The sequence below is a fragment of the Uloborus diversus genome, chromosome 9 (genome assembly GCF_026930045.1).
Source record: "Uloborus diversus isolate 005 chromosome 9, Udiv.v.3.1, whole genome shotgun sequence".
Taxonomy (NCBI): Eukaryota; Metazoa; Arthropoda; class Arachnida; order Araneae; family Uloboridae; genus Uloborus; species Uloborus diversus.
Genome location: NC_072739.1, coordinates 90794828 through 90822780, shown reverse-complemented (window position 1 = coordinate 90822780; position 27953 = coordinate 90794828). Strand labels below are relative to the sequence as shown.

The 27953-nt window shown below is 33.4% G+C and overlaps 1 protein-coding gene across 1 annotated transcript in view; it reads left to right on the top strand.

The window, feature by feature from the left end:
* LOC129230112 (uncharacterized) overlaps window positions 1-27608 on the top strand; it is a 131845-nt gene extending 104237 nt beyond the window's left edge. The window contains exons 4-11 of the mRNA XM_054864515.1: window positions 11122-11364; window positions 11490-11593; window positions 14151-14280; window positions 15362-15414; window positions 17521-17618; window positions 20348-20738; window positions 21532-21612; window positions 22852-27608. Coding sequence (XP_054720490.1) covers window positions 11122-11364; window positions 11490-11593; window positions 14151-14280; window positions 15362-15414; window positions 17521-17618; window positions 20348-20738; window positions 21532-21612; window positions 22852-25050 — 3299 coding nt within the window. The 3' untranslated portion in view covers window positions 25051-27608. The remainder of the gene's footprint in view (window positions 1-11121; window positions 11365-11489; window positions 11594-14150; window positions 14281-15361; window positions 15415-17520; window positions 17619-20347; window positions 20739-21531; window positions 21613-22851) is intronic.
* Window positions 27609-27953: the final 345 nt, after the last annotated feature.

Sequence of the window (27953 nt, the reverse complement as noted above, 5' to 3'; positions counted from 1 at the left end):
TAGGTTCTTTTTTTAGCCCGAGTATACTCGTGTACAATGGTACATTTGTATTTCTATGTGTATATGCATATTTGTGCGTTTATACATAAATAAATGCGTGTATAAACGAGTATGTACGTGAACACACGAGAGAATATGTGTATAGATATTTGTTACTCCGAATATACTCGTGTACGGAGAAATTTGCTTTGTATATACATATTTATGAGTTCATATAAGAGAATACGAGTGTGTAAGTATTCACACGAGTATATGCATATAGATAAATGTTACACCGCGTATACTCGTGTGTAGAGGTCGTTGTATTTACACGAGAATATGCGTATAGATAAATGTTACACCGAGTATACTCGTGTGTAGAGGTACATTTGTATGTAAGATTGCATATACATTTTTATGCGTGCATACATGAGAAAATACAAGTATATACGAGTATGTATGTGCACACACAAGAATATGCGTATAGATACGTGTTTAACCCGAGTATACTCGAGTAGAGAGGTACATTTGTAGTTTTGGTTAAAACACATATTTATGCGTGCATACACGAGTTAGTACGTGTATATACGAGTAAGTACGTGTATATACGAGTGTGTACGTGTATATACGGAGCTGTACGTGTTAACCTGAGTATATTCGTGTCTACAGGAATTTTGTATCTCTACGTGCAAACAGAAGTAAATACGTGTATATACGAGTTCGTAAGTGCAAACACGAAATTTTACGTATAAATACGTATTTCCCGAGTCTATTAGTGCACGGATTTATATTCAAACTTCTAAGTGTACACAATGTTTATCAGTACAGCGTTTACAGACTTTCAGGGCAGATAGAGTACACCTAGACGAGGGGAAACACATAGCAATGCATGGTCGGAAACACTTTCCTGGCGCGGTAGTGACAACACCAATCACCAAAAAGACAAAACACGAATAAGAGAAGAGAACATGTTCAGAATCTTTAGTACAGCAAAAAACTAAGGAAAAAAAAAATTAAGGGGCCAACGATCATCATCAAAGAAGGTGTTCGAAATTACGACCCCGCCCGTAATATCGAAATTTAGCAAAAATACCGGGCGGGTCCCGGACTTCCTGGTGGAACAAAAACCACGTGTGCGCCTGCACCGTCATCTGATGCTTCGGTTTACGTAGCAACATCTGTTGTATGTACCAGACAAATCTTACCAGTATTTTTGCTGTATTAAAAAACTTAACCTTTTTTTTTTTTCTCTTAATCGTGCCCTGTCTTACGCTTTGTATCGTCACTATCGCGTCTAGGTGCACTGTATCTGCCCTGAAAGTATGTAAACGCTGTACTGATACATCCTGTATACTTATTTATGTGTGCAAACACGAGTAAATACTTGTATACACGAGTATGTTCGTGTACATACTAGAATTTGTGTATGGATACGTGTTAACCCGACTAAACTCGCGTACAAAGGTAAATTTGTATTTAAACGTTTATATACATATTTATGCATGCATATACAAGAAAATACGTGTACGAACGAGTAAGTGCGATTCCACACGAGAAAAGACGTATAGATACGTGTTTAATCTGAGTATACTCGTGTACAATGGTACATTTGTATTTCTACGCGTATATGCATATTTATGCATTTTTGCACGAGTAAATACGTGTATATACGAGTGTGTACTTGTACACACGAGAATATGCTTTAGATACGTGTTCTCCCAAGTGTACTCGTGTACAGAGGTAAATTAGCTTTTAAACGTGTATATATATATTCATGCGTGCATATAAGAAAAAAAACTTGTATTTTCGAGTATGTACGTGTACAGACGAGAATATGCGTGTAGATACATGTTTAACCCGAGTATACTCGTATACAGACGTACATTTGTATTTGTAAGTTAAAATACATATTTATGATGCATACACGAGTTTATGCGTGTATATACGAGTATGTGCGTAAACGTGTTAATCGGAGTAGATACGTTTACACACTAATTTTGTATTTGCCACGTGTATGTACATCAAAGTACGTGCAAACACAAGTAAATACGTTTATATACGAGTATATAAGTGTAACTTGTTATCCCGAGCATATTGTTGTACAGATGTATATTTTTATGTCCAAGTGTATGTCAATTGCAGATACAAAGAGGGGTCGTGAAGGTCAGGACCCCGCCCTCCCCCCCCCCCCACACACCGCGGGGAATATTTTGAACGTTTGCTTGAAAAATACAAAAAAAGTATCGAAACCATGAGAAAATGTAATAATCTTTTTGAATTTTTTTTTTTTTTTTTGGGGGGGGGGCATTACAGTAGAACCTCGACAATTCGAATTAATTGGAATCCGACCCACTCCGGAATATCAAAAATCCGGAGAATGAAAAAAACAAAACAAAATAAAACATACTCACTGAAAATCACCTTAAAAGGAAACACATAGAATTACAAATAAACAGTAAACATATCTACAAAGTCTGTAATCTTCTCCTGTGACAGTTCAATTTTTTTCCCTATCGAGTAAAACAAATTGATTCTAAGTTGCATTGCGAAGAAAAGGGAACTCAATCAACGACATAACACGGTCTTGCCCGTGAGAGGGTTAAATAAATAATTATTATGGAATTTTGACGATCGCTCTTTAAATGTAAAGGGAAATCGGTCAAATCGATCGAGCCGGATTATCCGGTGATCCAGACTAATGGGGTCCGTGGCGCCGACATCAAATTTGAAAGGCTTGTTTTTGAAAAAGTTTCGTGTTTTTAATAGGTTTTTGAAGGTGGGGGAGCCCCCCAGAATATGAGGGACTTTCTTATTTAAGGACGGGTATCCCCTTACGTAAGTTACTCAGAAACAGACCATGCATCAGCCATCTGGATTTAAAAAATTCAAGCATTTTATTCCAATAAAACCAGAAGCAGTGTGGTCTCCGGGGGGGGGGGGGGGGGGGCGTGGTCAGTATAGCGGGTGGCGTAAAATTTTTAGGGCTTGTTTTTGAAAAATTTTAGCGTTTACAATGTTTTTGGGGGGGAGAATCCCCCACCCCCCATAACTTGAGGGCAGTTTCTATTTAAGGGAGGTATCTCCTTACTTAAGTTACTCTGAAACAGAACAGGCATTGGCCATCTGGATAAAAAAAATTCAAACATTTTATTCTAATAAGATCAGAAGCAGTGTCACCTCCGGGGGGGGGGGGGGGTAGTGGGGGCGTCGTGCGCAAACTTCGAATTTTTAAGGTTTGTTTTTTAAAAATTTTCGTGTTTTAATGAGTTTTTTGGGGGTGGGGGGAACCCCCCGTAATTTGTGGGGGTTTCTATTTAAAAGGGTGTATCCCCTTACGCAAGTTACTCTGAAAGAGAACATGCATAAGCCGTCTGGATAAAAAAAATTCAAGCACTTTATTCCAATACTAGTGGCACCCGCACGGCTTCGCCCGTAATAGAAAAATTAAAGGTCTTTTGGTTCGCCTGTATATTTACAAATAATGTATGGTGAATTTTCTTGCCAATTGGCTTGTACCGACGTTACAGTTCCACGTTATGATAATTTCGTATCTCGCCAATTGGCTTGTGCCCATGTTACGGTTCCACGTTAGGATAATTTCGTAATTTATGATAGTTTTTTTTCTTAAAATTGGAATAAAAAAAGAACCACATCGAATTTTCGAAAAATCGCTTCGAGGTGCACACCCCCGTGCTACATACTAACTTTGTGCCAAATTTCATGAAAATCGGCCGAACGGTTTAGGCGCTATGCGCGTCACAGACATCCAATCCTCCGGACAGAGAGACTTTCTGCTTTATTATTAGTAACTAGTGGTACCCGCACGGCTTCGCCCGTAATCGAAAAATTAAAAGGTCTTTTGGTTCGCCTGTATTTACAAATAATGTATTGTGAATTTTCTCGTCAATTGACTTGTACTCATGTTACGGTAACACGTTATGATAACTTCGTATCTCGCCAATTGGCTTGTACTCATGTTACGGTTACACGTTATGATAATTTCGTAATTTATGATAGTTTTTTTTCTTAAAATTGGAATAAAAAAAGAACCACATCGAATTTTCGAAAAATCGCTTCGAGGTGCACACCCCATGCTACATACTAACTTCGTGCCAAATTTCATGAAAATCGGCCGAACGGTTTAGACGCTATGCGCGTCACAGACATCCTACAGACATCCTACAGATATCCTACAGACATCCAGACATCCTCCGGACAGAGAGACATTCAGCTTTGTTATTAGTAAAGAAGATCAGAAGCAGTGTGGTCTATGGGGGGGGGGCGTGGTCAGTGGAGAGGTTGGTTCAAACTTAAAATTTCTAGCGCTTGTTTTTGAAAAAAAAATTGTACTTATGTTTTTTTGGGGGAGCCCCCTTCCCCCGTAATTTGAGGGGGGTTCAATCTAAGGGGGGTATCCCCTTAAATAAGTTACTTTGGAACAGAACAAGCATCGGCCATCTGGATAAAAAATTCAAGCATTTTATTCGAATAAGATCAGAAGCGGTGTGGCCTACAGCGGGGGGGGGGGGGGGTGTTAGTGGGGTGGGTGGCGCAGACTTCAAAATTTTAAGGTTTGTTTTTGGAAAATTTTCGCGTTTTTAACCACCCCCCATAATTTGAGTGGAGTGAATTTCTTTTTGAGAGGGGGGGGGGCATCCCCTCATATAAGTAACTGCAATAGGGAATAGGCATCGGCTATCTGGATATGAAAAAAATCAAGCCTTTCTTCCAGTACTAGTGGTACCCGCACGGCTTTGCCCGTAATAGAAAATTAAAAGGTCTTTTGGTCCGCCTGCATATTTACAAATAATGTATGGTGAATTTTATCGCCAATTGGCTTATGCCCATGTTATGGTTCCACGTTATGGTAATCTCGTCCATCTTATGATAATTTTGTTCCTAAAATCGGAATAGAAAAAGAACCACATCGAATTTTCGAAAAATCGCTTCGAGGTGCACACCCCCATGATACAAACTAACTTTGCCAAATTTCATGAAAATCGGCCGAATAGTCTCAGCGCTATGCGCGTCACAGAGATTCAGACATCCAAACATCCTCCAGACAAAGAGACTTTCAGCTTTATCATTAGTAAAGATTATGTGAAAAAAGGGCTTAAAATTTTAATAGAAAATTAATAAAATCGAATTTTCGAAAAATCGCTTCGAGGTGCACACCCCCATGCTTCAAACTAATTGTGTGTCAAATTTCATGAAAATTGGCTGAACGGTCTAGGCGCTATGCGCGTCACAGAGATCCAAACATTCATACAGAGAGACTTTCAGGTTTGTTGCTTAAAAAGAAAGGAAAAGGAGAAAGATAAAGAAGTAAAGAAAAGAAAGATAAAGAAAGATAATTTTCAGAACAAATTCTTTCCCATTTCATTAAATTTCTGTGAAAAATGGGCTTAAAATTGGAATAGAAAAAGAACAAAATCGAATTTTCGAAAAATCGCTTCGAGGTGCACACCACTATGCAACAAACTAACTTTGGGCCAAATTTCATGAAAATCGGCCGAACGGTCTAGGCGCTATGCGCGTCACAGAGATCCAGACATCCTACAGACATCCAGACATCCTCCGGACAGAGAGAATTTCAGCTTTATTATTAGTAGAGATTATGTGTAAAGGGCTTAAAATTTTAATAGAAAATTTATAAAATCGAATTTTCGAAAAATCGCTTCGAGGTGCACACCCCCATGCTACAAACTAACTTTGTGCCAAATTCAATGAAAATCGGCCGAACGGTCTAGGCGCTATGCGCGTCACAGAGATCCAGACATCCTACAGACATCCTCCCGACAGAGAGACTTTCAGCTTTATTATTAGTAAAGATAAAGAAGATAAAGATAAGGAAGACCAAAAGCAGTATTGTGTACCAAATGGGGGGGGGGGTAGTGTGGGTCATGTCGCAAACTGCGTCAGTCCAAAGGGGGTGTTTTTAAAAATTATTGATTTTTAAAGGTCTTAAATCGGTAAGGGGGGCAGCCCCCCAACCCCCAATGTCCCCCCCGTAACACATTAGGAGCTTCTTAATATTTATTGGGGGGGGGGAGAAGAGAAAGGAACCCCTTAAGGAATCCAAGCGCAATCTGTAGTTTTAACAGTAGATTTATTTCAGTCTGATTAGATTTAGTATAAATTTTAATCTGACGAAATTTAATCTGATTACTTTAGTTGACTAAATCAATCTGATTAAATTAGTTTGACTAAATTCAATCTGATTACTTTAATCTGAACTAAATCAATCTGAACTAAATTAGTTTTTTTAGTCAACTAACGAGTTAGTTTAAACTAACGTTAATCTTCGTCTGCAATTGAATTAAATTTTTAAAATATTAGTCTGAACTAAATGGGAGTCAGATTACTTTAGTCGATAGAGGATTTAGTTGATTAATGCCCAACACTGGTATGCGGTATATACTTCTACTTCATAATGTGTCAGTGTGTTGAAAAATAAAAGATTGAATGCATTTTATTGTAGTTTTCAAGATTGAATTTGAAACGTTTTATCATCCACTACGAAAATTAAGCGTATAAATTGCATTTAAGTTTTAAAAAAAAACTTGATTTTTGTTGTCCTAAAAATGTCCTAAAATTTTATCAAAATGTGTCCTAATTTTTTTGAAATCACCGCTCCGACCCCTGATATTTAGATAAATGACTCAATTGTTATTCTTAATGAAATGAGATGGAATAAAAAACAAAAGCAGCATTACATTTCAATTGCTTCTATTCACTATCGCTTTTGATCATCTAAAACAGTAAAAAGCTATATTTCGACAAAAAAAAAAAAAAAAAAAAAACATCGACTTTTTAACGGGGTTTCTTAGTTTAAAAATCAAGACTTTCTGGTTGTCGTTCTTTAAATAATTAAAAACCATCGTTATCATCATCACAGTTGACCAGGTAGCTCAATGTGGGCCAATACCACCCTTAGAAGATTTTTCCGCGAGGACTTCCGAATAAAGAAAGAAAACCGTTTTACAGTGGGTGAAACGATGTGCATGGTTGCTGGATAAAAATAGGGAGACAGTTAGGATTTAGATAAATGACTCATTTATTAGTGAAATGAGTTGGAATTAAAAACAAATACCTTTCAATTGAAGATAAAACTAGATGCTATGTGCGTTTTATGAATTTTTGTTCTGAATTTAAAACATATATTGTTAGATTTTCTTTCCAAGTTTTCTTTCATTGGTAGAAGGAAGACAAAGAGCAGATTAAGGGAAATATTGCTCACTGCAGGTTTAGGAAGGTGTTTGTTTTGCAAAAACAGAAGGGGTGGGGGAATGATAATAATAATATTAATAATAGCAAGCATAATTATTATTTTTTCTTTTTTTCACCTGGAAAGCTGCAACTAGCCTCGAGGCAAAAGCTAAATATTTATATGAAGGTGGTGAATGAGATTTATTTGAACATCTATGCATTCTCTGAATTTCTTCATTTATTCACTTGAATTAATTTTTAATGAAAACATATTTAATATACGAACTCACTCACTCCCTTCCTTTATTATTGCTGTTTTAAGGTACAAAAATAAACTTAATTTCTTTGAAGCTCTAAATTGCGTTTTAATCAGGATGATATGAATTACAAAATCTAGTTGTAGCATGGATAATTAATAGTAGAAAATGATATTCGATAATACCTAACTTCATTTGCAGCTGCACTAGTTCCTATATTTTAATTAACTCTGCTGCATAGAAAACGAGCAGAGGAAAATTAATAGAATGGTTTTAATTAAGGGCATGATGATAAAAGCACTATTTTTCGCTCACTTTGAACTGTATTTTACTTCTACGCGTATTAATTTGAGTTGAATAATAAGTATGAGTCAAAAATGTTTTCCTTGAGCGTTCTGTCGGAAAAAAACAAACAAACAAACAAGCATAAAAGAAAGCAGTTGGGAAGGGATGAGAGAAAAAAAATGAATGTACACTTGAAGCGTTTAGTATCAAAACGAACTCAGTCCCTTTTTTTCAAAAACATTTTTCAAAGGAGAGACGAAAAAAAAAAAAAGAAAAGAAAGAAAGAAAGAAAACATTTCCCACTCTGCTCATTTACATTTTTACGACAGAGTTTTTTCGTTTGGAAAACATTCAGTGCATGAACTCTTTTTTTTTTTAATTAACAATATTGTCTAATTATTTATAGAAAAGTATGATTTGGATTGAGCTACTTTCAAAGCAGGGTTTGTTGGTTTAAATCAATTAATTTGAATCAAGTGATTTTTAAACAAAATCATTGATTAAAAATCAGTTGATTTTATTTTTATAAATTAATTTAGCATTTTTAAAATGTGTTGCCCTGAATTTAACTACACTGCATTCTACAATCTTAACTTCAACTGGTAAAACTACTTAGATCCCTCTTTCTGTGTGTGTTGCAGGTTGTCAGACTCTTGCAAAATTGTTTTTACCCCAAAATTACTGCTCGAACAAAATAAAGATTTGGAGTTTTTCTTTTGCACAATGAATAATATAGTTAAGAAAAGTAATTGTTCAGCATATTATTTGTACTAAAAACATGCATGATGATAGAAGCCTTTACTAAGGAAAAATCTCTGGCCACCGGTCGAGGATTGCAGGTATAGACAACGACAACGTATCAAATTATGAAAAAAAAAGTGCCAGTATTTCCCCTTATAACGCACACAGTTATAATTTTGTTACCTAGGTTAACTAAAATTTAAGAATAAAAATGCAACAGTTAAATATGACGTTGAATCATATTTGCCAAAAAAATTAGTATAAAATCATGCTGCTGCAACTTTTATCAAGGAAAATGTTTCAAGGCACAAATGCTATGCATAAGAAATCGATAAATAAATAACAAAAAAGAAAGGAAAAAAAGAAGGAAAAATCATTAAGCAAGGAAGTTAAAATATTTGTTTCATTAAAAGGGATGATATGTTTTTATGCTTAACGAAATAAAAGGTTTTTGCTCAAACACGCATTAGTGCAATAATTATTATTACTTTATTGAGTAAACATGTTATTCTATATTTAAAAAAAAAAGAAGACAATAATGTTTTACAAATAAAGCATTAACTTAAAAAACTATTTAAGTATTATTATTTAATCGCCGTTTAAAGCTCGATAGTGAGAAGAAAGAAAAAAAAATGGGAAGGGGGCTTGGAAAAACTGCCATAATTCTTGTATTTATACAATTCATCAATCCTCCAGCTTCAAGAAGAAAAACCCCGCGACATTAATTCAATTTTTATGATAAATTTAAAAATTTTACGCAAAATTCTTGCGCCCAGAAACTATAAATTTCTTTTCTTCGGTGATATTTTGTTTAAAAAGAACGCTGCACCTCATGAATAATTAATTATTTTCCCTACACTTTTCCCTTTCCCCCCAACCCAGAGCGGTAGCATTTCGTTTGCAAAGAATCGATTACGCCGCTGTGTCGGCGGTCCGAATTATTTAACATCTGTTTCTCCAGCCAGTTTCTATTTGATGAATCGAAATTTATTTAAGCAAAAGTAAATCTTGTTCCAAGAAAATTAAATAAAGAAATGATTTAGCAGTCCTTAGGTCGATGAATAAATGGGAGGGATTTTATTTTTGAAAAAAAATCGTCTGCTGAACCTGCTGACGATGTAGAGGTTGCCTAAATGAGTTGTGAATTTTAAGGGCACGGCATCAAGTGCTCCTGGTTGATAGAAAGGATGAGAGAGGAGCCTTGACATTGATAAATGAGTTCTAATAAGTGGAGACATAAAGCAGGAATCCTGCTCTTTTTAAAGTTGTTACTGTAATTTGTTTTGTTTGAGTTTCATGTCATCGATGTGACAAGATACTACCAGTGGCGTAACGAAGGGGTTATAGGGAAGTTAAAAATCCCCGTCCTCCCTCCTTTGAAGAAACATATTTTTTACAGTGCAATACCAGTGCCAAATTTATTTTAAAAAATTATCATTAAATGATATTTCACAGTCTGCTGTATATTCAAAGACTGAATTTATACCACTGTATCTCTCTATCCATTTATTTATATTTATATATTTTCTATCTATCTATCGATTTATCCATCTATATTTATATGTCTCTATTTGATCTGCAAATCTTCCGACACTTTTTAAACATGGACGCATGTCCCCATTTTTAGAACACTTTTTTGAAACACTTTTTGGAACAGCTTTCGAAGCATTTCTGAGAACACTTTCCGGAACACTTATTTGGCTCATCACACTCTTAGGGACACTTTTTGCAGCACTTATAGAGCACTCCTTTGTTTATAACAGAGTTAGTATTGTCAATTTTTGCCAAAGCCTTTGTATACTAACATTACTTATTTGACTTTTGCTGAGCAAAATGAGAAATCTACTAAGGAGATCTTACTCCATAAAATTTTTCAATAAGTTCGTTAATAGATAATTTTTACTTAGATAAAACACTTTTTAATAAATATTTTACTTTCCAATCTGTGTTTCTCAAACTTATTCAAGCCATCTCTCTGTTTTAATATTAGTTTAATTTGAATCAACTTGGTCAGAAGACCCTCGAATTTATTTTTCATCCTTGTTCAGTTGATCCAAATTTTCATAATTTGACTTCTGACAAATGGGGTTATTTACATCAGTCAAAAGTACTACTTTTAGTCTCTGAAATTGATAGAATAAGCAAATAATGATGATAATAAAAATAATGATAATAATAGCATGGAGTCAAAAGAAAACTTATTTTCCCAATAGTTTCTAATTTTTTTAAATGTCCGATTTTGAAAATAAGGCATGTCTTATGACGTCACAAGTGATGTACTTTGGTGCGCTAAATGTTTACGCTGTCAACCGCGTTACTAGGACATGATAATTTGCGCTGTGCGCTAATGGCATCAGTGGATGGCATTTCATCACTTGTGATGTCATATGCAGTAGCGTAAAAAATGAATTTCAATCTGCGCACCGATTAAAGTAATTGTTAAAAAATATTAAACTTTGTCAAATCATTTAAAAAATGGTTAACTCCTATTTTTTTAAGCATGCTCTTTCAAAAAAATATATTTTCAAAATTTCGAAAACAACCCAATTCTCTCGTCATCACTTACTCCACTACTTTTGTTTTACTTTAATTCTAATTGAAAGGGAGTGAATAAATATTATTAAAATTTTATTTATTTATTTTTTTCCAGTTGAGCTTGATCAGCCCAAAGGAACCAGGGTAGTAATTTTCTCGTACGCATCATACTGCCGATATCGCTGCATGTTGAAGAGATTGGAAGGAAGTCCTGACTTTGATACACTGCTGAGGGACCCCATAGTTATTGCTCTCGGAGGATTTTCCCCAACCAACAAGAAAACCAGAGTGCTGTTCTGCCGCGACTCGTTTGAGCATGATGAGCTAGCTCATCACGAATTGAACGTTGAATACCTAGGTAAGTATGAAACCTTTTCTTAGGCTAGATCAAAATGCTTTTATGTGTCTTGATTTAAACGAAACGTATTGCTTTGAATGTTTTTTAACATATCCCAATTAAACATTTAATCATTTTGTTCTTAGCTCCAACTCTAAAGGGAAAACGCAGAAAAAGGAGAACGAAGAATACGCGAAGTATTTCTCCCGAATCCATCACATCCGAAGACTGTAAAGATGTAGTAGTAAAGGTATAAAACTCTTCTGTTGTTGAATGTTCATATTATCTATGTATTGATATATGTGTACATAAGTGGAATCAAATTTTTACTTTACGCAATAATTTAATATCATATATTTTTAAAGTCAAAAATTCTAAAAGCCTGAACTTATTTTAGCGGTACTTTTGTCTGTTTATTATCAATATGTTTAAATATAGTGCAGTGTTAACTGCACAATTAATATATTGCTGCCTTATAAGTGCGGTTAAACTTTTGCAGTGTTTAAAATTTGCAAAAAATAATAGTTTTTTTCTGGGGGGGGGGGGGGGGAGAGGCAATCACAAATTGCTTTTTACCTACACTTGACCTTTTTTGATGTTCCTTTGATTTTCAATATTACCATGACGAGAGAATAAATCTAGCTCGTTGTTTTTAATATTTATTTAGAGACTAATTTTCATTGTCTCGGTTACAAATAGTCTGCGGTTTGCGTTCATTTAAGGCTTAGCAAATTTTAAATTGAAAAACAGGTTTTTTTTTTTTTTTTTTTTGTATGTGTAAAATCGCGTTTTTTTGAGGAAAAACACATATTTTGATGAATTTAAATTGCAAAACTTCAACTAAATAGAAAAATTTCCAGATTACCAAATCCCATCATTTAAGATAAATAAAAAATAAAATACCATACGGATATACATTGTAAATATAATCTTTATGATAGGTTCACTGGTGCAAATTGGCCATAACAACCATATCTGTATCACCACATCTTAACTATCATTTCTTTTTTTAATACATATGCCTCCTGTTACCTAATCCATACTTGCCAACTCTACTGTTTTTAACGGGAGACTCCCGTTTTTTGTTTCCATCTCCCGATTTCCCGTTTCTTACGATTTTCTCCCGTTTTTTCAGTCAATCTTCTCAATAGATGGCGCCCTTTTCTAGTCTACCAATGTCAGGGAAAAAGAATTTTTCCAATTAATAACTCATTTAGTAAAAATTTATTTTTTGGAAGCTTTCCACATTCCATGTTCAACGAAACACGTGCTTTGCCGAAAATTGCAGCAGATTTCAATCCTTTTGCATCTTGAAAATATTTCAATTGTTTTGAAAGTTTGAAGTTATTTTAACATGTGCTGCCCTATACCTACTTATTTTATATTTTATTTTCATTATATATTGATTTTTTTTTTCTTTTTTGGATTTTAGTAATTAAATTTTTGTAGCTACTTTTTTGGTAGACTAGAGAATGTACGAAACTTTAAACAAATTCACTTCTTATTGTTTAGTTTTTCCTTTGCAGTATAATTTTCTTGCTACTACCAATTAGCTTACATCTGCGAAAAATCCCCATTTCACTTTAAATTTAGTATTCATGTTATTTAAAAGCATAATTTAATAATTTTGTTGTGAAAATATGTCGCTGGTGAATCACCTATATACCTCTAGTGGAATCTCCTGTTTTTTTCCCTTCAAAGGTTGGCAAGTATGCATCTAGAAAATCACCAATCATAATATGAAGGGTGCGAATTTCTTCTCCATTTCCATTTGATTCCATTTGCAGAAACAAGATACCCAACGAGTCGGGTAATACCGCAATTCGTGATTGCAAAAAACGTAACTTCAAGATGTCAAAATTCAAATAAATGCCAGGGGCTGGATGATTTGATTTTTTTTTCAAACTATTTATTGATAACTTCGTCTAACTAATGAATGTCCTTCTTCATATTAGTTGATCAAAATTGAACAGAATATTCTAATTGAATCCTTAATCAAGCTTTTTTTTTTTTTTTTTTTTTGACTTGTAGAATTTGTAAGGGTTATTTGAAAGTTACCTTTTCACCAGTAAAGTTTGGGTAATAATGATTAATTGTAGTGAATCAGGCAAGATTTGTTTCTCTTTTATGTTAAGCTAAAGAAATATCTTGAAATTCAATTACTTTATATTTGCTACATTTAATTTACCAAGCTGTAGTGTTTTAAAAATTCGTGCATTTTTTGAGATAAATTTCATGTTTGATAATTATAATTTTATAAAAGTATTGTACACAAGGAAAAACTTTTTCAAATTAAATTTCAGTTACTTCAAGGCGAAAGGTGGTTCTTTGTTTCTGTGCCATAATAGTCTTGTTTTGAAATTATCTTTTCGAAAAAAAAAATGTAAATATTTACTAAGGCTTGATAAAAATTTTGAGATATTCTTGCTTTTTCATGACGATATAGAAGCGCCCAATATACCTCTATTAGGCTTGTCATTCTAAAAGTTTTCTTTTTTTTTTTTTTTTTGTGACCCTACCCATTATTTCACTAAACGTAGATAACTATATCAGAAGCAGGATGTGATTATTTTATATATGTTAAGTTTGACATCCTTGTACATGCACTTACATTTTAAGTTCTTAAAAAAATAAAATTTCCTTGTTATTATTAAATCTGAATGCAGATGAAAAATGTGCAGGTGAACATATTTGGATTATTATGAATAGCTTTGCGCTAGAACCGTTCATTTTATTGTGTGACATAATAAATTTGTTTGAAATCCTTTTTCACTGTTTAAAACTTCATTTTTTAAATATTTTATTAGAATGTAAAAACAAATGGTTTGAAGCAGCCTCCTGTTAAGAATGAACAAGAATTTTTACAAAGGTTGTTCAAATTTATGAAAAAGAGAAACACACCTATACATAGAGTGCCACACTTAGGGTTCAAACAAAGTGAGTAATTTCAGTTGTCTCTATATAAAATAATCTTAATAGAATATTAAGATTATTTAATACATAGTGCATATTTTATGTTTATCAAAATATGTATTGTAGTACCCATGTTGAAATATGTTTATTTATTTTATTAATATGTATTTGGCAATTTTACTAGAGTACTTTCAAACAATTTATAAATTATTTAAATAAATAATAAAGTTAATAAAATAATGTATAGTTGGCCTTGTGTAATAATAAAGATCAGATGATGAAAAAATATATATGCTGTATTGGAAATCTTCTCAATAAAGTTAATTTAATACCAGAAATAAATATGTGACTTTCGATATGATAGTTAACGGTAGATAGCTGTCAAATATGCAATTTGAAATCCTCTGAATTTTCAATTGTTTGGAAAAATATTGCACTGGAAATATTAATAGATTAAATGAAAAATATATTTATTAATTTAAATTTTTGACATGAAATACAGCTTCTTTAATACAATAATAATATTTCTTAACTAAACATAAACTAATCAGGTGAATGTAAGGCAAAGTAAAATAGTCAAGATAACTTACTTTTTTCAAATTGAACAAAATTCAAATTTATTTTGAAAATTACAGTACATTAAGAAAGAACAACAGCAAAACTTTCATAGAGACATCATTTTTTAATTTTTGTAGAACATTTGTTTCAAAAAAAAGGGAGGGGGGGGAATGGACACATTCCTTTTTTTTTTCATTCGACAAAGTGCAAACAAAATATTTTCCAATTGGAATATTTTCTATTTGATTATTAAAAATATTTTTCATCAAATGAATGAATAAAGAAATAAACGAATTAATGAATAGAAGAGATTATTATAGTACCTCAAAACTGATTGTACCTGAACATCATTGTGCATCATATCTTAGTTCAAAAAATATTGGTTGTTTTTTATAAATGTAAATAATACTTTATCTTGCATTTCTAAACTAGAAAAAGTTCAAGCTATATTTCAACATTTTAAACAGCTCTTTGTGACTGAATTGATTGAAATATGTGTGTGAACAATTTACAATGTTTATGATCAATAGAATGCTTTCTTTTTCAGTTGATTTGTATCTTTTCTACAATTTTGCCAAAAAGTTAGGTGGATATGATAAAGTAAGATTTAGTTTTTTTGTGTGTGTGTGTGTTTGTATCTTTTATCTTATTAGTTTTTAATTATAACAGCTTGTTAGTTTTTTTTATTAATGCACTGCTTTCTATTTGTTATAATTGCAGTTTTACACAGCACTTCTAAAAACTATACTGCATTTTTCTTTTATATTGGGTTCAGCAGCAATAGCATATTGACACACAATATTTTTCCTTATCAATTGTTTTAATTTTATTAGCAATTAATTTTTATTTGTGTTGCTGAATGATTTGTTCACTCACTTTTTGGACATGTGCTGCATAGTTTGGGTTGCCCCCCCCCCCTACGATCGATAGTGCGCCTAACTTTTATATTTTAGGAGCATCCCTCCAAAATAGAAGGAAAAAACCCTCTAACCCCCACTCTTAACAGTTCAATGGTGCGCGTTTGTGGGATGAATTTATGGGAGATTAGTCTATTACTTAACGTCTGAAATAACTCCATTGATACTCTGGTTATTTATATGACTTTATTAAAATTAATTCTTAATATGATTAGATAGACAAACTTTTAATGCAGAAACGACGGCGACCTTATAACTGTAAGTTTGTCTTGCATATTCAATCACATATGTTCCAAGAAATCAGGCTTGTTGAATTGTATGTGATAATGTATTCACCAAATTGTTCTATAAATAACACAGGGGAACAAAAAAAGGTTTTTTCTTTGGTGTCTAGAGTTTGAGAACTGATTTTAGATATGTTTGGGGCTCTTAATCGAAATATTAAATTAGTTTTTCTCTGACAGCTCTACTTTTTTAGATCATTGCTGCTGTTTTACCCAAAATGTGCAATTTTAACTCCATTTTCCGCACTTCTAAAGCAAGTGTAGACTTCTTAAACAAGGATTGTTTCTGGCATATTTACCTTATTGTCAGCCTGCAGTCTAGTAACTTAAAGGAAAATTCACCAGATGCAGTAAAAGTTTGACAAGTTTAGTAATAACGATTCAACAAGTTAAGGTCAATGTGTAAGTTCTTGGTTTGCATATATTCGCATCGCGCGATGTGCTGGATCTTTGTATACAATATTTTTCAGGGCCCGATTAATACAGTGGATCACCCGAAATAAACATTTTTTGGGGGTACTCTGAAGTCAAACCTTATAAACATAAACCTTAATGGGGAACTACCATTTCAGGGGTGTTGAAGTGTTTTACTACTCATTCAAAATATTTGTTGGGAAGCAGAGTATCCTACACTTAAGTACACGTAAAAAAGGTAAATAAATAAAAGAGAAAACTTAAGAAAACTTAAGAAAATTAAGGTAAAGTTTTCTTAAGTAAGACTACTATAATTTTAGTCATTTTGAGGCTCTTAAAAATTAGGGACCCATGTCCAAGAGCCTAATTAGGACTGTTTGGTAATCAGTCTCTTATTATTTGTACAATACATCGGAATAAAAAACCCCTGTTTTGTGTTTTATTTGATCTATACATGTGACATAAACCCATTTTATGTATATTTTAATGTTATATCTTAGAAATGTGAGCTTCTGGGCAAAAACTGATGTCATATTTGAACTCAGGGTACCAAGTTCATACGAAATCAGTTTCAAAACCCCCACCACCGAAATCACTGTTCCCCTGTGTAATTTGTCTTGACAATGTTTAAGTGTCACATTCAAAAGTATTTGAAGAAATTTTTGTCTTATTTTGAACCTTTTGATAGTGTAGCATACCTGAAAAGTCAATTTGACTATCCAAAATCATTTTTCAAGATAAAAGTCATTTAGCATTAGTAAACATACTACGGAAGTTAGAAATCTGCAAAATAATTTTACCGTAAAACATTTTGCATCTAAATTGACTTTAATACCACTTAGAACTAACTGTAGCTTTGGACAAACACAGAGACCCTAAACTTCAATGCTGATCCTTCACAAACTTTTAATGCTACACTTAAAATTAAGAAAATTTCATAGTTACATCAAAAGGTTTTCTCATCATTACTGTTTACATGTGTTTTATTTTCATAATTGATTCATGATATTTTTCTATGAAATCTATTTATTGTGTGCATAAATCAAGTGTTGTAATTAAGGAATGTTTAAAAATACTTTCTCTTTGAATAGATCACTACCAAAAAGCTGTGGAAGCAAGTGTATGATGAGCTTGGGGGCAATCCTAGTAGTACTAGTGCTGCTACTTGTACCCGGAGACATTATGAAAAGTATGTAAGAAACACTGAGTTTGCTAGTTTTTCAGTATTTATCTGTATGTTTCATTAATCATTGACACATATAAATTGATTAAAAAAATAACAAAGTAAGGGACAGAGTTCTTAATCAAGTTAGTATGCTAGTCTCTGACATATGCACTGAAAACATACGGGATTTTCGTTAAACTTATTCAAGTTCAAAAGGAAAATGTAACTTATTTTTTTATGTTTGCATATTTTCGCATCAGGGTTAATTACCAAAATTGAATATTTTTAGCTAGAACCATTTTATGCCATGTAAATATACCTGAGAACTTGAGCGTGTTGGAGCATTATGAACAAACCAGGGGCAGATCCAGAAATTTTTGTAAGGGGGTCAATTTTCAATGGCAAGCGCAGTACCTCCTACGTAAAAAAGTATCAATTAAGCCCATCCACCCAAGATTGATCGCGCATCCCCCCCTCGCTTCAAACGAGATTAAAACCTGTAGAGATTTACGCAGTGGAAAAATGAAACAGGGCAGAAATTTAAAAGCATTTAGTTTTATTTGTAAATTCAAATTTAAAATCATGTTCAATATGAACTTCATGCACAAACATGTTACTTAAATGGTCAACTCGCCATTATAACTAAAGACACTAGCTTTTATAAGAAAAGAAAATGATAGCGCTGCAGCAAAACGTGTGTGAGGTCACACTGACAAATCGGCAAGAAAACGTCATTGCCGATTCGTCCCCCGCATTTGCATGAGAAAACATCGGAAACAAATTAAAATCTCAACAAAACCCTTTATTATTATCCTCTCTCCTTTAATTTTTTCAGTTGCGCAGCCTGCGCTATGGATCATATTCTTTCAAATTTATATTATATATTTATATATAATATATATTATATATAAATATATATTCTAATATATATTTTTTCAATATCATATTTCTTATAGCAAGACAGGCTGGTCACGTTGCCATAAGCTTTGAATATGTAAGATTACAGTTACAAAATAGTTGGAAAAGCATAAACAATACACAAATACACACATGTAGTTTGAGGTGGAAGAGTGCTCTGAAAAAACATTTAACTCATTAGACATGATTCTCACTTTGAAAGAACAAAAAAACTCACATTTGCAATAATAGCCCATTAAACAAACACAGTCAATCCTTTGAATTTTGACGCTTTGAGAAAAAATAAACTACAGAACCAAGCCAAAAAAAAAATATTACTATTAATTCCACTACATTTTTGGATCTAAAAAGTAGAATAAGCATAGTGAAATTCTTTTCACAGAGGGTCTGCTGGCCCTTTGACCCACCCTTGAATTCGCCTAGCTTTTGCTCTTTTTTAAAGCAATTAATCATTCACCTATGCAAGATGCATCCAGCAGTCCAGATTGAGCTGTGCTCATGTTTAGACAGTTTAGAGTAGAGGGCACCAAGAAACTCTTGAACACTATGATTAATGTTTTAAGCTATGAGTATCACAACCAAAGAGATAAGGGAGTTTCTCTAGATTCTATAATTGTCATTCATATGTTTTATGCTCATCCTTTATTTCTATTTAGCTATTTTGTGCTGAGTCGATAGCTATATTCGGATGTATTCATGCAGCTTTCTTTTTTTTTTTTTTTTTTCATGGTTCTGTAGATTCAATCTTTCTTGTGGACAATCACTATGAATTCCATAAGTTCTTCAGTACACATAATGTATGGAATATGCTGATATGGGAAGGCAACTTTTTTCATTTCTCATTAATTTTTTTGCATTTTTGTTATCTATTGTACATTAGATTTACTGTACAAGCTTGTTTATATGGTTTCCGTTGAAAATAAAGCTCTAAAAAAACGTCAAATTTCATCATTTCCCTATTGTTAGTATGGATCCAAAGTGCATTTCTTCACATATGAGGCAATGAGAAGCAAAGGGATGTAAGTGCCAAAATTAAAAAATTTGGAGATAACCAGTGCACATGGTTGGTGAACCTCTCCTCTGTCTTGGGGCAAGATATGGTACTAGTAGCCCTAGTAGGTGCTGTTATGCAGCAGGATTTAGGAAAACTTTTCAATGAAAGTCTATCAAGGATCTTATCTTTAAGTGCATTTTACTCAAAACTTGAAAATGTCCACTTACATCCCCTTGCTTCTCACTGTCTCATATGAGGCAGTGAGAAGCAAAGTGGACGTTTTTAAGTTTTGAGTAAAACACATTAAAAGATAAGGTCCTAGGTAGGCTTTCATTGAAAAGTTTTCCCAAATCCTGCTGCATAACAGCACCTACCAGGACTACGAGTACTATCTCTTGTCCAAAAAAAAAGGAGAGGTTCACCAACCATGTGTACTGGTTATCTCCAAATATCTAATTCTGTCACTTACATCCCTTTGCTTCTCACCAGGGCCTGATTACTGCACAGGCCTACTAGGCCTGGGCCTGGGGCCCCCTCTTTTAAAGGGGCCCCAAATTACTTAAAGAATTATGCATATCATTACAACTATACAAAAAATACACACATTTTTAAAATAATAGCCTTCAGCGGGCCTCCAAATTATTGTGGGCCTTGGGCCTCACTTTTAGTCAGTTGGGCCCTGCTTCTCACTGCCTCATATCTCAAAAACTCATTTCTGAAAGATACTGCTTTTTACCTTCCCACGGCAATATGACACTCAATGGATGTTCTGAGTTTGATAAAAGCATTAATAAGATTAAAAGTTATTTATTTATTTATCCGTTTAACATTGCCTCCACAGGCTGCTGCTACCATTTGAACGCCACATGGAAGGAATTGTGTACAAACCAAACAACCGAGGGAAAAAGTCACAGAAAAAGAAACAGCAAGAGAAGGAGAAAGAAACGCCAGAAATTGCTGCAGTACCACCTGCTAAAGCCGAACCTGTTCCAAGCACCAGCGCTGAGGCCGAAGATGCTTACGCGTTCACAGACTCCAATCATGAAAACAGCAACAGCAAAGACAGCAACTCCAATGAATTCCACTCCGTTGCAGATGAACAGGCCGTTGCTAATGAGGTACCTTTCTCTGATGAAGATAGTAAAACTGTTTGGAGCATACAGAAGCAACCAGAAAATAAGGATGAAGCTGACAAAGATGAAACCAAATCCATTAAACCACTCATTATCCAGGTATTAGAAGATGTTAATGTTTCTTGTTAATAAGGTAGTATTCAATTTATAACCTGATGCGCTGATTTATTCTTATTTTGTACAATTTTATGCCAAAAATGTTGAGTTCTAGTGTGATGCGCCAGATCTGGTTTTCTCATTGTAATTTCTTATATTTCCTTTCGTTTAAATTTTTCTTTGGTCGGCTGAAAATCTAAGGAAAACGTGAAAAAGTCGGAGAAATATACCCTCCACAATGTCTAGAAAACTTGTTTCAACAAGTAGAGGAAATATATACTGGAAGAAAGAAAAAGCAATTTTCTATTTCAATTTATTTTGAACTCTTCTGTATCATTTACTTTAACATTTTTTGAATTTAAGCAAGACAGCTTCATGTCTTTGGCATCAACTGATTAATTACTGTGCTTTCAAAAGCTTTCTCTCAATAGTCTTTGGCTTTCTCATTTTTGAACACACAATATATAGGTATAAGATTACAACTTCCAAGTATATAAATGCTATAGTAGTGCATAGTTAAACTGATATAATAGTGTTGAGTGCAGAGCTTGAAACTGTTTTATATGAGAAATTTGCAACTAACAACGTTTTGCTTACAAACTTGTGGCTTTCTCAAATACTTGAGTTGCTCAGAATATTCAAGAAATTTCATCACTGCTAGTATTATATTCTAAGGATGAGAGTTTCGGAATATCTGCATGCGAGAATCAAAATAAAAAGTTTCAATAGTTATCACTTTTGTTTAAAACATATTCTTGTTTCACTTAATTTTTTTCATTTGTTTTCATTATTTCAGAAAGGACAAGGTGAATCTTTCGCTGAAAAAGAAAGAAAATGGGATGAGATTCGTCGTAAGAGTGCCGAGGCCAGGAAATGGGTACGTAGCCATACATATTTTTAATAGTGAACTAAAATTCGTTTTGTTTCATGCATCTATTAAAATTGGAACTTAGCCCCTTTATCATAAAACAAAATATTCTTGATAAAGAAAAAGTTAAATACATTTTATGATCATTCATTTTTTATACTTTATTTTATGTTCCTTACTTTTTTGTAAATCTAGTCTATAAATCTGCCTCATATCATTAAAGAAATTTCTGATTCTGTAAAATGCCAATTTAGTCATCAGGTAAATGTTTTAAGGCTTATATTAAATTTACTAAAAACTATATTTGGGGCAAACTTAACTTCTCAGGGTAGTAATGCTGTAATTAGAATCTGCATAGCCTTCACAATACTGCCAGGTTAGGTTTGCCCCAACTGTTGTTTCTAAGATTTGTTGCTAATTACAGATAAGATTTTTTTTTATCAAATAAAACTATTATCACATTCTAGCTCATACTCAAAAAACCTGTTGATTTCACATTTATTTTATATGCATATTTCATGAATAATGCGCCAAAAAAATTAAAACAATAGTGATATTATAACCTGAAATAATTAAAGCAAAAAATTTGTAATTCCTGTTTGGTTTTTCCCCCAATGCCTTGTCATTGAGATGCCAGCCTAATTTTTGGTGTAGCGGGAAAATAGTGCCAGAGCAATAAAATATATTTTTTTCGAAAGTTTCAGAGGTGGGGGGGGGGGCATATTTCGACATATTCAAGGCCAAGAGCTAAGTTGAATGACCTTAAATCTTAATTTTTCGTCAGAAAGTCCTGTTATATATCAATAGAGAGCTTTGTTTCTTAGCATTGCAACGGTTTTTGAATTTTGGTTCTGCCTCATTAGCTGCCTCATTAGAACTGTGCACAAACTTTTCTGTTACTGCAAAAAATATTTACAAAAGCATTACATGACATCCAAAGTCTAAAAAAAAAAAAAAAAATCTGTTTGGCTTAAGCTTTACTCAGTAGCAAAAGCTTTCATCTTTTTTCAAAGGAGTACAAAAGAGTGAGGCAGCAAAGCAGAAACGAGTGTTCTGCTGCCTGGTATTCAAAATTGAAATGCTTAAAATGGAAACTTTTTTAAAAATATTTTATACTTGGTTGGACTACATTTCTTTATGCATCCTAACTGTCCACAGAAAAAATAAATGTTTTCATTTTTAGTCTACTCATTGCTAGTTTTCATGTAAACTCACTTTCGTAAGCTAATTCTGATGAACATTTTTCAGGTTCGCCAGTCTCGCTCGAATTCTCAAGGTTCTAAGAATGTGTTATCCAAAGTTTCATCAGAGAAATCTTCCAGCATCAATTCAGACACATCAGAAGCTATTAGTGCTGTTCCTGAAACTGTAAAAGTTAAATCAGAAACAACAGAACAAGCACCTGTTCCAAATGTGCCTCCTTTCCCCGCTTCTGTGTCGGTCGACGCCAAACGTAATGCTTTACCACAGGCAATCGATCAAGGTGCTCCAAAGCTTCACCCTCCTCTTGGAAACGCTGAGAACCTCCATAATGTGATTAGTAAAATTGAAAACAAGAAGAGACTTCAGCTACAAGCTCTTGAACAGCAGTCAAAAATTTCTCCAGAAAAAAAGCACCCTCCATCCCATACAAAAGCAGAACCCACAGAAAAATATGCAAAAAGCTGGTGTGGCTATTCTGCCAGCTCAGATCATTCATCCATGCATTCTGGTACTGATAGTATTGCTACTGGTGCAGGTAAAACCCAACCACCTGCAGGTTACAAAGCAGGTCCTCGGTCCGAACCAGATGTGAATAGAGACTATTTGATGCATCACACTGGTAGGCAATCTGTTGGATCTGTATCTGCATCTAGTGCAGTGTCTGTTGAAGCCTCCACAAATGAAGAAAAGCCTCTTGTTCCCCAGAGGAGACCTTCTGTCATACAACATACAGAGTATGCAGCTACATCCCCATCTCCATCTGTGTCACCAATGCAAAACAATTCAGACATTTGTAGAAATGTATCACCCAAAGACATTTCTCAATCTGCAACATTTTCAAGTCCCAAAATAAGTCTTCTTCCAAATCAGTTAAGTGGTTATTCTATGACTGGAAAGGTTGCTGAGTGGTTGACAAAAGGTGTTCATGAAGTAGTGGCCTGCAAAACACCTTCAGCTGTTGTAGAAAAAACTGTTGAACTTCATGATCAAGTGATGATGCCTTCAAGTTGTAAAACTCCTGGAGCAGTTGGAAGCAGCAAAATATCTAACAGTAATGCTAAGAACAAGCATAACACATCTGCAACAAAATCTCAAAGATCAAAGTATTCAACCTCTCATCGTCATCGAAATAGTGATAACCATCCTAATGGAAATTCTAATACAACTAAAAATGACGCAAGAAATAATGCAATATACCAAAAAACATTCCATCCAACACCTTCAACTTATAATTCTGTGATGACAAATGCAGCTCCAGGATCCAAATATCTACCATCAATCAATCCAAGTGCAAAACCAGAGTTTTATCCTCACAGTCCATATTATAATCAAACAAAACGATTTAAATGCAACAATGTACTACCTACTGCACTTCCCCCCATGAATATAAGACCATCATTGACACCATTCATCAGGCAGCAGGTTTACCGCACTTCTCCTTTAAGTGACATACCCAAGACAACAGCAACTACGCACAATGATTATGAAGCTGTTGTTCTTGATCTTAGCCTGAAGAAGAAGCCCGCACACAGTGCTCCAACCCGAACTGCAGCACCTGTGGTGGCTGTTGGTGCTTCTGCAGTACCTGAGGAGGGTGTGTGTCTGGACCTTTCCATTAAAAAATCAAACGCTAACAATGACAATGGCATAGAAAACATTACACCTCCTCTCCCACTCTCGCCCAACCCACCGTCTCAAACTTCCTCATCGTCATATCTGCATCCATCATTGAAATCACTGCCCACCCTCATCTCTCTCCAAGACTTTCGTCCCTCATCGGAAGCAGCTGGAGGACATGGTTACCCTTCTGGAACGAACAGAATACCCCCGATCATGACCAGCTCAGCGACTGTCACTGCTTCGGGGGCTCCCCTGATGCATCCAAGCAATGCCATGTTCCCTATGGGCACGCACAGTAAACTGCCACCTGGCATGATAAACACAATGCCGCCAGTGGCATACTCAAAAGACATTGCCAAAAATCTGTACATGCCAAGTACTACTCGCCATTCTCAATTCTCCCCCTATGTGATACCTCCATTTTTCCCAACGAACTGGACTTCTGTTGTGAGTGCTGCACCTACAAATACAAAGCAAATGAATAATTCTCAAACTAGTCCAGTGACTTATAAAGGAATGATAAACCACAGTGTCTTCCCAAAAGATTATCCATCACAATACAAATCACAATTTCATCCAGTGCTGTGTAAAGATAACGGGCATTATCCATCCAGTGGTAAATGATCAATGTTCAATGATGTATATTTAGAGCTTTATGTAGTGTTTGGAGACTGTTGTGAAAATAAGAGTGCATTAATTCATATTTTGCAAAAAATATAAAAATAATTTTTGCTGGCATGTGTTCTTTGAAAAAGAAAAAATAATAACAGACAATACTATTTTGTGCTTTGTAACAAAATATTATAAAGCATATTATGGATGTATGAAACATATTATTGCAGTGTCTTTAAAAATGTTTCATTCACTTTCAGAATTTTATTTGACACGACTGTGATCTTTTTTGTTGTTTTTCATCGATTCTAGCACTTTAAAAGACTGTGCAAGTATTTTTCAAAGTTTCTAAAATTGAAAGCTATTCACCAGAATTGTTCTAAACAAATGACTTATTTTGTTTCAATTTATCTGTTAGTTTATTGTAAATTATAAATATATTTTTATTTAGATTTTCTTGTGAAATTTCAGGCTGTGTGAGGAATTCTAACTTTGCTTTATTAAATATAGTCACCAACTCTAAATGTATCTTCTAAAAATAGAGCACAAGGAAATTTAATTTTGTAATAGCATCAAGACATCTTCACCCTCCCTTAAAAAAAATTAAGCATTTATTTATCATTCATATTGCAGCCCAACTAGAAATATCACAACTTGAAATGCAATGAGCATTAATATATAACTGATGAATGAATAAAGGGAAAAAAATTATTTTTGTTTTAAGAATTTATACATTAGCCTTCTCAATAAAGAGTAGCATGCTCTAGTCGTAACTGGTTTGATTTCCATCAATATCAGTTCTAAATAAAGATCTACTCCTGTTTCAAAACTAGTAACTCAACTGTAATTTATTATTTTGTGCAAACAACTTCATGTAATTACAAAATAATTCACATGCTCCTTTTCAGGTAAATTTTCTACCCTGTATATTCGTGTTGAGTCGGCTCTTCTACTTTCTGAGCAAAATGTTTAAAAAAAAGGGGGGGGGGGGGTAAAACTAAAACGGTTTCAGGGCACAAGCACTTTAAAAAAGGAAATATCTTAAGCATAATTATTACATAACGTAATAAACATGTTTTGATTGGAAATGTGGTTTTCGTTTATGAAAAGGTTTCGTTTTTGGTATCATTTTTGTATAGGATTCATTTTTGCAATTATGATTTACGATAATTGTTCCTTTTCTTTTGAAAAATGTCAGTAAAATTTTACTTTTTAAATTCTTATAGTCTTATTACATTCTTCTTATTTTATTTTATTTTTTTTTTTTTTGTTGTACAATGAGTTGTAATTCACACGCGTTCAACTATGGAATTTGCGAAACCAAAATTTGGCGCTTCCCGCAATTTCCGTATAACCAGGATTTTACTGTCTGTAAACTCTTAAATAAACGGTAATACAACACAAAATTATATCAGAATGCGTCAGTATTTATTTCTTTAATGATTAGTAAAAAGAATTCAACTTAAATTAGGAAAATATGCATATTTTTGAGCGTTGTTGAAATGTGCTTGAACATACTCCAAAAAATGTCCGATTACTTTTTTCTCCTTACAAAGGCTATAGTGTTGTTTCTCTAGATGGGATGCAATGTGTGAAAAAATATTTTATAACAAACTAAAATTTACTTTCCCTTTTTAGTAGCATTTAGGACTAAAGCATGCAAAAATTAAGTTTGAGATTTTTTTGCTTAAAGGAAACTATCGAATTGTTTAATAGTATTGTAAATTTTTATTGTACATTGTTGTATATTTTTTGTTTATATTTGTACTTTTATACTTTTTGTTTGTTGTTGTTGAGAACAATTTGTTACATTCTTTGATATTGTTTTTTAAGCTTACAAGGGAACTATGATGTTGAATTAAAGTTTACATGTGAGCAAATTATGATTGAGCAAAATTAAAAATTCAAATAGAATTTCTTTGATAAAAAGTAAAAGTTTTTTTTTTCCAGATACTTATATCTTTTCTTCACTTATGTTGGCTGAATTGTTGTTTTTGTCATTAGAAATGATTTTTAATATTATTTTGGAAAAATTAATTCCCATTGGGCATTACTGAAAAATTTTCAAAAGTTGCTAAGTATCCCATTTTTATAAAACTAGCATTTTGTATTAAATATGTTAAAATTTCAATATACTTTAGGTTGCTAATTTTATTTTAAACAGCTTTATATGCAATGATTATTACTATTAATGTGAAAGCAAGTCTTTATAGAAAATAACTTTAAAGATATATTTTTATTCAAGAATAGTGTAACTAAGCAGAATTTTTCTTTTTACAAACCTTTTACCTGTATTTAAAGCTTGTTTGTCATTTAATGATCTCATCAATGTGCTATTAACAGCTATGTGATATTGCAGTGATTGTATTGAATCGCACGTGCAGAGAAAAAAAAATCACTTTTGCTGTTTGAAAACATGGGGAAAAATGCATTGTATAAATTCATCTTGTTGCAATGTTTTGTTTGTTTTTTTAGGATGTGCTACCTCCTTTTATCTTGATGCTTTTATGTACATGTAAACTCATAAAATGGATTGGATTTTGTGAAAAATGATTAAAAATTCAAATGTTTCTTTGCCTTGTTTATATTTATAATTTTCTACACTTTACTACAGTAGAATGTCAGAAATCCGAGCGTCAAAATTCCAAAACGTCTAACACCCTAGCGTCAAAAATCCGAAACGTTGAAATTGGATCATTTCCAAAATTTAAAAGTATTTTTTTCAGAAAGAGCATGCATAAAAACAAAGGATATGACCATTTTTTAAATAATTTGACAAAGTGTAGTATTTTTTAAAGGAAATTTTAATCGGGGGCATATTTAATTTCCCTTTTTTACTTTTCGGAACATGACATCACAAGTGATGAAATGCCATTCACTGAGCGCAATATTTAATTTGCATCTTTTCCCACATG